The sequence below is a fragment of the Haematobia irritans genome, chromosome 1, assembly GCF_050003625.1.
Source record: "Haematobia irritans isolate KBUSLIRL chromosome 1, ASM5000362v1, whole genome shotgun sequence".
NCBI classification, from domain to species: Eukaryota; Metazoa; Arthropoda; class Insecta; order Diptera; family Muscidae; genus Haematobia; species Haematobia irritans.
Window position 1 is genome coordinate 195,618,502 of NC_134397.1, and position 12,799 is coordinate 195,631,300.

Genomic DNA, 12,799 nt, shown 5'->3' on the forward strand with positions numbered 1-12,799 from the left:
AATTGGCCTCCGTGGGCAAATGAGTGTAAATCGGGCGAAAGCTATATATGGGAGCTATATCTAAATCTGAACCGATTTCAACCAAATTTGGCACGCATAGCTACAATGCTAATTATTCTCCCTTTGCAAAATTTCAACTAAATCGGAGCAAAAAATTGGCCTCTGTGGGCAAATGAGTGTAAATCGGGCGAAAGCTATATATGGGAGTTATATCTAAATCTGAACCGATTTCAACCAAATTTGGCACGCATAGCAACAATGCTAATTATACTCCCTGTGCAAAATTTCAACTAAATCGGAGCAAAAAATTGGCCTCTGTGGGCACATGAGTGTAAATCGGGCGAAAGCTATATATGGGAGCTATATCTAAATCTGAACCGATTTGGCTGATATTTTGCAAATTTTTGAGACTCATAAAATATTCGGATGTACGGAATTTTAGGAAGATCAGTTGATATACACGCCAATCATGACCAGATCGGTGAAAAATATATATGGCAGCTATATCTAAATCTGAACCGATTTTTTCCAAAATCAATAGGGATCGTCTTTGAGCCGAAACAGGACCCTATACTAAATTTTAGGACAATCGGACTAAAACTGCGAGCTGTACTTTGCACACAAAAATACATCAACAGACAGACAGACGGACAGACAGACAGACAGACAGACGGACATCGCTAAATCGACTCAGAATTTAATTCTAAGACGATCGGTATACTAAACGATGGGTCTCAGACTTTTCCTTCTTGGCGTTACATACAAATGCACAAACTTATTATACCCTGTACCACAGTAGTGGTGAAGGGTATAAAAATCTGAAATCCCTATCTAATCAAATTAATTAAAGGGTGATACGGTCAAAATTTGGTCAATATAAACTTGACGTATTTCTTTCAATTTTGCATTTAAAAAACCTGAACTCCCCTCACTTTGAATGTTGCTCCTATTTATTTTGATTTTGGAATTCACTCTTCAGTTGTCAAAATGCCGTCCAAGCAAGAAGAGCAGCGTATCAAAATTTTGCTCGCGCATCGCGAAAATCCGAGCTACTCGCACGCAAAGCTGGCAAAATCGCTAAAAGTTGCCAAATAAACTGTTACAAATGTAATTAAAGTGTTTGGGGAACGTTTGTCCACAGCCAGGAAGTCTGGATCGGGGGGAAATCGAAAACCGGAAGCCGCTGAGTCGACAAAGAGAGTTTCCGGTAGTTTCAAGCGAAACCCTAACCTCTCTCTCCAAGATGTCTCCAAGATCGTCTACAACCGTGCATCGATCCAAAAAACGTGCCGGACTATCGACTTACAAGAAGGTAGTGACTCCAAATCGCGATGATAAACAAAATACGACGGCCAAAGAGCGATCCCGGAGGCTATACACGACGATGCTGACGAAGTTTGACTGCGTGGTAATGGACGACGAAACCTACGTCAAAGCCGACTACAAGCAGCTTCCGGGACAGGAGTTTTATACGGCAAAAGGAAGGGGAAAGGTAGCAGATATTTTCAAGCACATAAATCTGTCAAAGTTCGCAAAGAAATATTTGGTTTGGCAAGCCATCTGTACCTGTGGCTTGAAAAGCAGCATTTTCATAGCTTCCGGGACTGTCAACCAAGAAATTTACGCGAAAGAGTGTTTGAATAAACGTCTGCTGCCTTTCCTGAAGAAACACGGTTGTTCCGTACTGTTTTGGCCGGATTTGGCATCTTACCATTACGGTAAAAAGGCCATGGAGTGGTACGCCGCCAACAACGTGCAGGTGGTTCCCAAGGACAAGAACCCTCTCAACACGCCAGAGCTCCGCCCAATTGAGAAATACTGGGCTATTGTCAAGCGGAACCTAAAGAAGACCAAAAAAACTGCTAAGGACGAGCAGCAGTTCAAGGCAAACTGGCTTTCTGCGGCGAAGAAGGTGGACAAGGTGGCTGTACAAAATCTGATGGCAGGTGTCAAGCGTGAGGCCCAGCAATTCGGATTTGGAAAAGCGAAAGGCTAACTGAATATTTTTCCTGAATTTTATACTAATTGAACTTGAAAAAGAAATTTAATTTGATTTTTTAAATAAACGATTTCACCGATTTACACGCGTTTTCCCTTGACCAAATTTTGACCGTACCACCCTTTATACCCCCATCCTATGGTGGAGGGTACACTGAAAAAAAGCATGCCCGGTTCCAAAGATTTTGTCTTTACTTTAAAAATTTTGGTATTGATTCCGAGCCAAAGACGCGGAGAATACAAGTAAGGATAATTTTAAGACACAATTCTCTTTTAAATTTGGGTTTTGTGTACTTGCTTCCAGGAAGCAAATTTTAATTTTTCGCTGTTTTTCGTCGTATGCTATTAAAGTCCTTTAAAAACGAGTTAACGACACCTTTATTTTCCTAATTAAGACTCGACTTTCAGTAGAAATTATGCTATGTTTCAAGTAAAAAACGTCTTTAAAATAAAGTGTTGAAAAACATGTCCTATATTTGAACGATTTTTTGCTTTGTAGTCAAGATGCAAAACGACAACAAATTTAAAGACAATTTCATTAAATTTAAAGAATTTTTCTGAATTATTAAAGTCAAGTTGACCTTAGCCTATAAATTTTTTCTTTCATGTTAAGATACCCATTTTTAAGTCAAATCACTTAATTATAAGGACAATACGACTTCATGGAAAAGTTTATCGACTTTTGGACAAGGAAAATAACTTTATTTTAGAGAAATGCGTCTTCTATGCTAAGCAAAATTTGTATTCGTATTTTAAAGACATGAAATCTTTGACCTCACGACAATATTTTTTTCAGTGTATAAAAACATGAAGATGACATAAGCATTCTGCGAACAAAAAATAAATGGGCAAAGGAGCCAGTGCTAACAATGCCTGGAGAATTTATATGCCCATGAAAGTTAATTTATTGACCTAATAGAGGTTACACAACCTAAATTTTAGGACCCGAAATTAAGAATTGGAATAAAGAAAATATGTTTTACTTTTAAACATTTGTTGTTATTTGGACATTTACCATAAACTGGCATTTATTTGTCGTGAATAAGATATCGCAAAAACAACATAAAAAATTGACAAATGAGTTCTGTATCCTAATTTTAATTTTACTGATCCTATATTTAAGGCTAGATAGTTTCATAAAAAATGTCTTTATTTTAAAGAAGCCGTATGTTTGGCTGGGAATCAATCCCAAAATCCTTAAGAGAAGGTCAATATTTTTGGATTCAAGTAAACATTTTTTTGAGTGTGTAGGCAATAAATATTATTTAAATATTGACACTAAAAATTGAAACAAAAACAACTATGAAAGCATTGATATGAATTTGAGTTTTAGTTCCAAACAACGAGAGCTCACCACACTGAAAAAATATTGTCGTCAGGATAAAGATGGTTAAAATGGAAAATCTATTTTAAGGAATGCGAATTTTGATTTGCATGGAAGACGCATTTTTCTTTGATATAGATTTTTTTATCTTGTCCAAAACCCGATAAACTTTACAGTGGAGTCTTCAATTAAGTGATTAGACTTAAAACTGTGTGTCTCCACATGAGAGAAAATTTTTTTTGAGTACGGTCAACTTTTCTTTAATAATTTTGAAAAATTAATGAAATCATCTTTATATTTGTTGACTTTTTGTATTTTGACAACAAAAACCAAAACTTTTAACAAGTATGAGATGTTATTCAACACTTTATTTTAAAGACGGTTGTTGCTTGAAACATTATATAATTTCTACTTTAAGAAAAATATTGGTTAATTTTAGAAAATTTTATTATTTTTAGAAAATTTTAAATAAACGGTATCACAAACGCTGACATCACGCCAATATCATAAAAATAAGTAAATATTTTTTGACAAATTCAAGAAAATTTATTAGCCATAATTAATTTTTTTTCACTTGTTAAAGAAAATTTTGTAGTTTGAAGAAAAAAAATGTGAGTTCAAAATTGTAAGATTTCCTTTAGTGTCATACGAAATTCAAGATGGGCACTTTAAACTAAATAAATAAATAAATAAAATTAACAAATTTAAAGAAACAATGAACTATTTTGTGAGAAGTACGAAATTAGTAAATCATTATGCTTCATTTGTGTATAATTGTTTCCGCGTTTTTAAGTTCATTTAAATAACGCACATGAAATAGATGGTTCGCTTGTTTTTGATCATAGAGTCTGAAATTGGAAATTTAAGTTTTGAAAGGAATTTGATAGCACATGAAGAAAACAGCTGAAAAACGAATAAATTAAAATTTATTTCGTAGAACCAAGTACGCAAAACGTAAATTTAAAAGGCAATTGTGTTTTAAAACTTAAACACTGATATCACAAAAATAAATAAATATTTTTTTAGACATATTTAAGAAAATTTATTAAACATTTTTTTTTAATTTTTTCCACTTGTTAAAGAAAAATGTATTTGGAAATTGAAAAAAAATGCCTTAGCGCCATAGAAAGTTTATGGTTCACAATGAGCATGTTTATGGTAAAATTTATAAATTTTTAGAAATTCTTTGTGTATGATTTTAATTTGTGTATAAAAAATATTAAAGTGAAGGTAACCTTCATCATATTTCAGAAATTTTAACTAAACCATAATTTCTATGAACTTAAATTAATGAAATTATACTGGTGGACTCACTTTTACTGAGACAGTTAAATTAACTTGACCACAATGTTAATGGGCTAAAAATAATTCGCATTTATATTTATCATATAAACTTGCTACATGCTATCATCAATAAAAAAAAAAGAGAAAAAAAAACAGAATACTATACTAATACCGAGAAGTCATATCGTTTTTTTTATGATTGATTAGGTGTTTAATCTATTGATTATTATAGCCATATATCAAAGATCATTGAAATTTTGGAAATTATTTGAATACAATACAAAGCCAGAAAATAGTAACCCCGCTTTGTAAAAATAACCTAATTAATAACACACAACAATATTTAATGACCATATCAAGCATAAATTCGGCAATGAATTAACATTTAATCACTTTGAGGAAAGGTCAACAATCGAAAATGTTTAGTTTTTTTATTTGATAGATCTCGGCCAGATCGCAAACACACACACACACGCAAACAAATAAAGTTACATATAAAAATATTATTGGAAAAGGTCAATAAAACACACAACATAAAGACAAAAATTTCTGATAATAGTCATCATCACATCATCACAGTGAGCCACGCCATAGCCGTAAGCAAAATCAAGTCAAATTAGATGCACAATAAACACAGAAGGTCTCTTCAAAATTGTATCAAGGAAAATTTATTCAAACTTGAATTATAATGATAAAGACATAAATTAATTTCAAATTTTAAATTCCACAAAAAATCTTAGAGATTTGAATATTCAATGAGAAAAACAGAAGTAGTCCCAGCAGCAGCAACAGAAACGTTTGCCGCTGACATAATCGAGGTTACTTTGTAAGTTAGTGGATAAAGTTCGTGTCTTGAGTCTTTTGTTTGGATTAAACCCTCAACAACAAAAAATCTAACAAAACAACTTTTTCGCTAAATTTATTGTTTTAAGCATTATAATATAGATATTTATGGATCAGCAGTGTTGTTGTAGTTGTTTTGTTTGGAGTTCGTGGGAGATAGTTACAGTTTTTTGTTTTGCACAATACTAGTGTTTGTGTCTTAAGTCTTTTGTATTTTGCTTAGTATGTCTTGCAATTTGGACGTTATATTTTACGTTTTGTTTTTTTTTACATGTTATAATTTGAATACTTACAACTTATACAAATAAATCCAATTGCATAAAGCATTTTGGGTGTAATCACCGGATATAACATAATGTAATTTTGGTTTGTACTTGAGAGTAGGCTCTGTTTTGTGTTTTTGTTTTGTAGTTTAAGGTCCTTTATGACCGTTAATTATTTAAAGTATTTGAACACAATCTACAAATGAAAAAGGAAAATATTATAATTTTAATAATATATAACACATAAAACTTGATTATTATATTTTTTTTAATTTTTTTTAATTAACTTTAAAATCACAATTCATCATAATTCTATATCCTTTCTTTTTGCCATTCACTCCATAATTCTTTTTCTTACATTCACTATATGATTTTATTAAGGATTTGCAACCATTACAATAGAAACACTAGAAATATAGTCACAACTATGACCAGTTTTACGTTTTCTCACGAGAGCTGAAGTTTTTCGTTATCCAACCGATCACTGCGAACACCCAAACCGTACTGACAATTTAAATGCCAACTTAATAATAACTTTGCTCTTACAGATGCTGGCTGTTTTGCTGGTTTTAACTCTTTACTGCTGGTGCTGCTGCTGTTACTTCTGATAGCTGACTGGTGGCTAGCTGATGCCAGGTTGTTTTGGTTCGTGGTGTTTCGTTCAAGTCTCGTCTGGACACCCCATATGTGTGTTTGAATGTCAGTATGTCTTCCACATTTTGTAGTTTCATTTCATTCTCTAAACTCCATTTCTTCAAACAAACAGCAAACAAAAAAAAACATCAGCAACTAACTAAGATCGAACAACAACTGTTAGTTAACACATAAAGTTCCATTAGACTGAATATGATTTACCCTCCATTGTTGTAGAATGTTCATCAATGTCAAAGTTCATGTACTCAATTTGGGTCACTGTGAGGATTATGAGAAAACATGTGTAACAGATATAAACACCACAGCACATGTGAATAATTGCGTTTAATTAAAATTTGTTTATCATTTACATAAACCGTAAGAAAACCAAATATTTTCGAAATTGCCAAAGTGGATGGGGCTTGCAAAGATAAGTTATATAAAGAAAAGGAATCGAATTTGAAATGTAGCAAAGATACCGTGCCAAGGTATCTGACAATAAGTTCTTAACCTACGAAAACGAACTCTCCAGTAAAAAGGCCTCTGAAAATTGAAGAGTAGCCTCTTACCGAAATTGTATTACACAATGGCATACTGAAAAAATATTATCGTGAGGCCAATGATTTTGTGTCTTCAAAATGTTTTCCTTGTCCAAAAGTCGACAAACTCTTCTTCTTTAAATTGTTTGACCTTTTGTATCTTGACTGCGAAACAAAAAAGCGCTCAAAAATTTTTCAACGCTTTATTTTAAAAACGTTTTTACTTAAAACATAGCAAAACTTCTACTTTAATTTGGAAATTGCAAGGGCTTTGGTTGTATATGAAGAAAATGCTGAAAAAAAACTATTAAATTTATATTAAAAAATTTTAAATTTATAACAAATTTTGTCAAAATTTTATTTCTATAGAAAATTTTTCCAAAATTTTATTTCTATAGAAAATTTTCTCATAATTTTATTTCTACAGAAAAATTTCTCAAAAATGTTATCTCTGTTTAAAATTTTCTCAAAATTTTATTTCTGTAAAATTTTATTCCTATTGAAGATTTGGTCAAAATTTTATTTCTATAGAAAATTTTTTCAAAATTTTATTTCTATAGAAAATTTTGTCAAAATGTTATTTCTATAGAAAATTTTGTCAAAATTTTATTTCTATAGAAAATTTTGTCAAAATGTTATATCTATAGAAAATTTTGTAAAAATTTTATTTCAATATAAAATTTTGTCAAAATTTTGTTTTTACAGAAAATTTTGTCAAAAATTTATTTCTATAGAAAATTTTGTAAATTTTTTTTTCTAGGAGAATTTTGTCAAAATTTTACTTATATAGAAAATTTTGCAGGTCGAAAACCTATGTTGTTAGCACCTATATTACCTGTTTATTTTCATAATTCATTATGATTGTAAATATATAAATAAATAAATAAATAAATAATAAAGAAATAGACAATTTTGTAAGAATTTTATTTCTATAGAAAATTTTGTAAAATTTTTATTGCTATTGAAAATTTTGTCAAAATTTTATTTCTATAGAAAATTTTGTCAAAATTTTATTTCTATAGAAAATTTTGTCAAAATGTTATTTCTATAGAAAATTTTGTCAACATTTTATTTCTATAGAAAATTTTGTCAAAATGTTATTTCTATAGAAAATTTTGTCAAAATTTTATTTCAATATAAAATTTTGTCAAAATGTTATTTCTATAGATTTTCTCAAAATTTTGTTTTTACAGAAAATTTTGTCAAAATTTTATTTCTATAGAAGATTTTCTCAAAATTTTGTTTCTACAGAAAATGTTATCAAAATTTCTTTTCTAGAGAACAATTTTTTCAAATTTTATTTCTTTAAAAATTTTTGTCATAATTTTATTTCTTTAGAAAATGTTCTCAAAAGTTTATTTCTATGGAAAAATTTCTCAAAATTTTATTTCTGTAAATTTTTTTTTTCAAAATTTATTTATTTCTATTGAAAATTTGGTCAAAATTTTATTTCTATAGAAAATTTTGTCAAAATGTTATTTCTATAGAAAATTTTGTCAAAATTTTATTTCATTCGTTTTGTTTAGTTATTGTTGGTTTTGTTCTTTAATCATTGTTGTTGTTGTTTTTTTGATTTCAGCTTAAAACCATGCATTGACTAAACTACAAGTGTAGCTTAACCAACAGAGGAAAATAATGTTTGTCAAATTTATTTGGGCAAAGCTCTATAGACTGCAAGATGGTTGGATGGACGCACGTTTCGGAATTACCACATTCCTCATCAGCATCCTCTACTTGCAGCAAAACTATCAACAAATTATCAGAATAAATTCAGGCAGTTCATTAAACCCAACAATAAACCACACTTGAACCTTCCGAAAAGAGGTTTTACATGAAAATTTTATTTTCTCAAAATGTTGTTTCTACAGAAAATTTTCTTAAGATTTCTTTTCTATAGAACATTTTCTTCAAATTTTATTTCTATAGAAAATTTTGTCAACATTTTATTTCTTTGGAAAATGTTATCAAAATTTTATTTTTCTAGTAAATTTTTTCAAAATTTTATTTCTATAGAAAATTTTCTAATAATTTTATTTCTATAGAAACTTTTCTCAAAATTTAATTTCTGTACAAAATTTTCTCAAAATTTTATTTTTGTAAATTTTTTTCAAAATTTTGTTTCTATAGAAAATTTTGTTAGCATTTTATTTCTATAGAAAATTTTGTCAAAATTTTATTTCAATAGAAAATTTCGTCAAAATTTTATTTCTATAGAAGATTTTCACCAAATTTTGCTTTTAAAGAAAATGTTGTCAAAATTTTCTTTCTATAGAAGATTTTCTCAAAATTTTGTTTCTAAAGAAAATGCGCTTAACATTTCTTTTCTATAGAACATTTTCTTAAAATTTTATTTCTATAGAAAATTTTGTCAAAATTTTATTTCTTTAGAAAATGTTCTCAAAATTTATTTCTATGGAAAAATTTCTCAAAATTTTATTTCTGTAGTAAATTTTTCAAAACTTGTTTTCTAAGAAAAATGTCTCATAATTTTATTTCTATAGAAAAATTTCTCAAAATTTTATTTGTGTACAAAATTTTCGCAAAATTTTATTTCTGTAATTTTTTTTTCATAATTTTATTTCTATTGAAAATTTGGTCAAAATTTTATTTCTATAGAAAATTTTGTCAAAATGCTATTTCTTTAGAAAATTTTGTCAAAATTTTATTTCAATATTTATTTCTTTAAAAAATGTTCTCAAAAGTTTATTTATATGGAAAAATTTCTCAAAATGTTATATCTGTAGTAAAATTTTTCAAAATTTGATTTCTATAGAAAAATTTCTCAGATTTTATTTCTATAGAAAAATTTCTCAAAATTTTATTTCTGTAAATTTTTTGTTTCATAATTTTATTTCTATAGAAAATGTTGTCAAAATGTTATTTCTATAGAAAAATTGGTCAAATTTTTATTTCTATAGAAAATTTTGTCAAAATTTTATTTCAATAGAAAATTTTGTCAAAATTTTATTTCAATAGAAAATTTTGTCAAAATTTTATTTCTATAGAAAATTTTGTCAAAATTTTATTTCAATAGAAAATTTTGTCAAAATGTTATTTCTATAGAAGGTTTTCTCAAAATTTTGTTTTTATAGAAAATTTTGTCATAATTTTATTTCTATAGAAGATTTTCTCAAAATTTTGTTTCTACAGAAAATGTTCTCAAAATTTCTTCTCTATAGAACATTTTCTTCAAATTTTATTTCTATAGAAAATTTTGTCAAAATTTTATTTCTTTAGAAAATGTTCTCAAAAGTTTATTTCTATGGAAAAATTTCTCAAAATTTTATTTCTATAGTAAATTTTTTCAAAATTTTATTTCTATAAAAAATTTTCTCATAATTTTATTTCTATAGAAAATTTGGTCAATATTTTATTTCATAGAAAATTTTGTCAAAATGTTATTTCTATAGAAAATTTTGCCAAAATGTTATTTCTATAAAAAATTTTGTCAAAATTTTATTTCAATAGAAAATTTTGTCAAAATTTTATTTCAATAGAAAATTTTCTCAAAATTTTATTTCAATAGAAAATTTTCTCAAAATGTTATTTCTATAGAAGGTTTTCTCAAAATTTTGTTTTTATAGAAAATTTTGTCAAAATTTTATTTCTATTGAAGATTTTCTCAAAATTTTGTTTCTACAGGAAATGTTCTCAAAATTTCTTCTCTATAGAACATTTTCTTCAAATTTTATTTCTATAGAAAATTTTGTCAAAATTTTATTTCTTTAGAAAATGTTCTCAAAAGTTTATTTCTATGGAAAATTTTCTGAAAATTTTATTTCTATATTAAAAATTTTTCAAAATTTTATTTCTATAGAATATTTTCTCATAATTTTATTTCTATAGAAAATTTGGTCAACATTTTATTTCTATAGAAAATTTTGTCAAAATGTTATTTCTATAGAAAATTTTGTCAAAATGTTATTTCTATAGAAAATTTTGTTAGCATTGTATTTCTATAGAAAATTTTGTCAAAATTTTATTTCAATAGAAAATTTTCTCAAAATTTTGTTTTTATAGAAAATTTCGTCAAAATTTTATTTCTATAGAAAATTTTCTCAAAATTTTGTTTCTACAGAAAATGTTCTTAAGATTTCTTTTCTATAGAACATATTCTTCAAATTTTATTTCTATAGAAAATTTTGTCAAAATTTTATTTCTTTAGAAAATGTTCTCAAAGTTTATTTCTATGGAAAAATTTCTCAAAAGTTTATTTCTATAGTAATTTTTTTCAAAATTTGATTTCTTTAGAAAAATTTCTCATAATTTTATTTCTATGGAAAAATTTCTCAAAATTTTATTTGTGTACAAAATTATTGCAAAATTTTATTTCTGTAATTTTTTTTTCGAAATTTTATTTCTATTGAAAATTTGGTCAAAATTTTATTTCAGTAGAAAATTTGGTCAAAATTTTAATTCTATAGAAAAATTTGTCAAAATTTTATTTCTGTAAAAAGTTTTGTCAAAGTTTAATTTCTATAGAAAATTTATGAAGAGGAATATTTCTCAAAATCTTCCAAAATATCAAGAATTCTACCAATCTACCAAACAATTAAAAAACTACCATTATTGGTAAAATTCTACTAAGTCACAAAGTTTCTGATCCTGAGTGTGAGTCTCTAAAATTTGTGTTGTGTGTGTATGTAAGGCAATACTCACCTCTGGTTGAGCTCTTATCTGTCTCATACTAAATGAATGTATCTAATATACACATTATCCTGCGTAAGGAACTTTGAGCTTTAGGAAAACAGGTGGCATATACAGTTCGTGTGGTGATGGCGGCATCTAAGCTGTTGTTTTTTTTTTATATCTCACCGGCATTTTCATTTCAATTTTGTGCTGTTATTGCCAATAGCTGTAAATATTTGAACATGTGTTTGAACCCCCTGGCCTATGGGGTCTCTATTTAAATGTTGCCGTCGGATTTCCATTCAGTGTTCAATGGCTGGAACACTGAAACACCAGCCATAGAAAATGTGGTGGCTGTTGTTGCCATGGATATGGCCATAAGTATGTCCAACAGTTCGTACATCATTGAATTGCAAGAAATGTTGTTGGGCATCAGAAAAAAAACCTAAGTAGTTATGGTCGGAGTTGCAATTGCTTGAATGGATGGATGGATTCGGATGGCGGTTAGCACCAAAGTTGTTTAATTTTATTTGCAGCTACTTGTTGTCTCGTCTTTCAAGATTTGTCCAGATTTTGTTTGTGTTTTAATATTGCTCTCCCTCATCATCATGTCTTGATTAGGACAACACATATCATCCAATGCAGGAATGTGTTATTTTAAATGTTCAATTTTTTTTACGATACAATGAATATCAGCAGACATCAAAATGTATGCAATGAATTTTCGTTTGATTTGGATTTTTTTTTTATAATTTATTTAATTTCAGTTAATGTATGATGGTCCTCCTGAATCGTATGTCTTTTAGTTCCAGTGACATAAATTTGTTTTAAAGAAACGAGTTTTAGTATTGATCACAAGAAAGAAAAAAACCTCAGCGGCCCCCGTTAAACATGTTTGCTTAAAGTGTGCTGAGTGTAGTTTAGCTGGTTCTCTTTGGTTGATGGTCCATCAAAAAATTTGAATATGAAAGCAATGATATGCACAGAAAGCTTGACAAAAAAAAAACAGCAGACAAAATCATTTATCACCCTATGATAACAAGTGTGATATGAAAATGAGAATTTAAGCTTCTTAAGATCTTCTTTTTTCTTCTAGAAGCAATCGTATAAGCAGAGGGATATACTACAAGTTTGATGGTGAATCTGCTTAATACGAAAAGGCGAAAGGTAGTTATTTACATACCATTTGCATGAGCTACCATTTGGACAGGTTTATAGAAAAAAAACGATGACTTATTAATGGTCATAAATCATAAAAACCGTATAGTAACCATAAGCCACAATAT

The 12,799-nt window shown here is 28.0% G+C and overlaps 1 protein-coding gene across 3 annotated transcripts in view; it reads right to left on the reverse strand.

Annotated features, from left to right (window-relative positions):
• Positions 1-6,369, reverse strand: part of Skel (DM13 and DOMON_DOH domain-containing protein skeletor) — a 57,869-nt gene extending 51,500 nt beyond the window's left edge. Inside the window, exons 1-2 of one of the 3 annotated variants that reach the window (XM_075292474.1) lie at positions 6,071-6,235; positions 5,743-5,908 (exon numbers count right to left, since the gene is read on the reverse strand). In XM_075292474.1, the coding sequence (XP_075148589.1) occupies positions 5,743-5,803 (61 nt within the window). In that variant the 5' untranslated portion in view covers positions 5,804-5,908; positions 6,071-6,235. Of the gene's footprint in view, positions 1-5,742; positions 5,909-6,070; positions 6,237-6,258 lie in introns of those variants that run through there. The other 2 variants (XM_075292473.1, XM_075292472.1) reach the window with 2 other exon arrangements.
• Between the last annotated feature and the right edge of the window lie 6,430 nt (positions 6,370-12,799).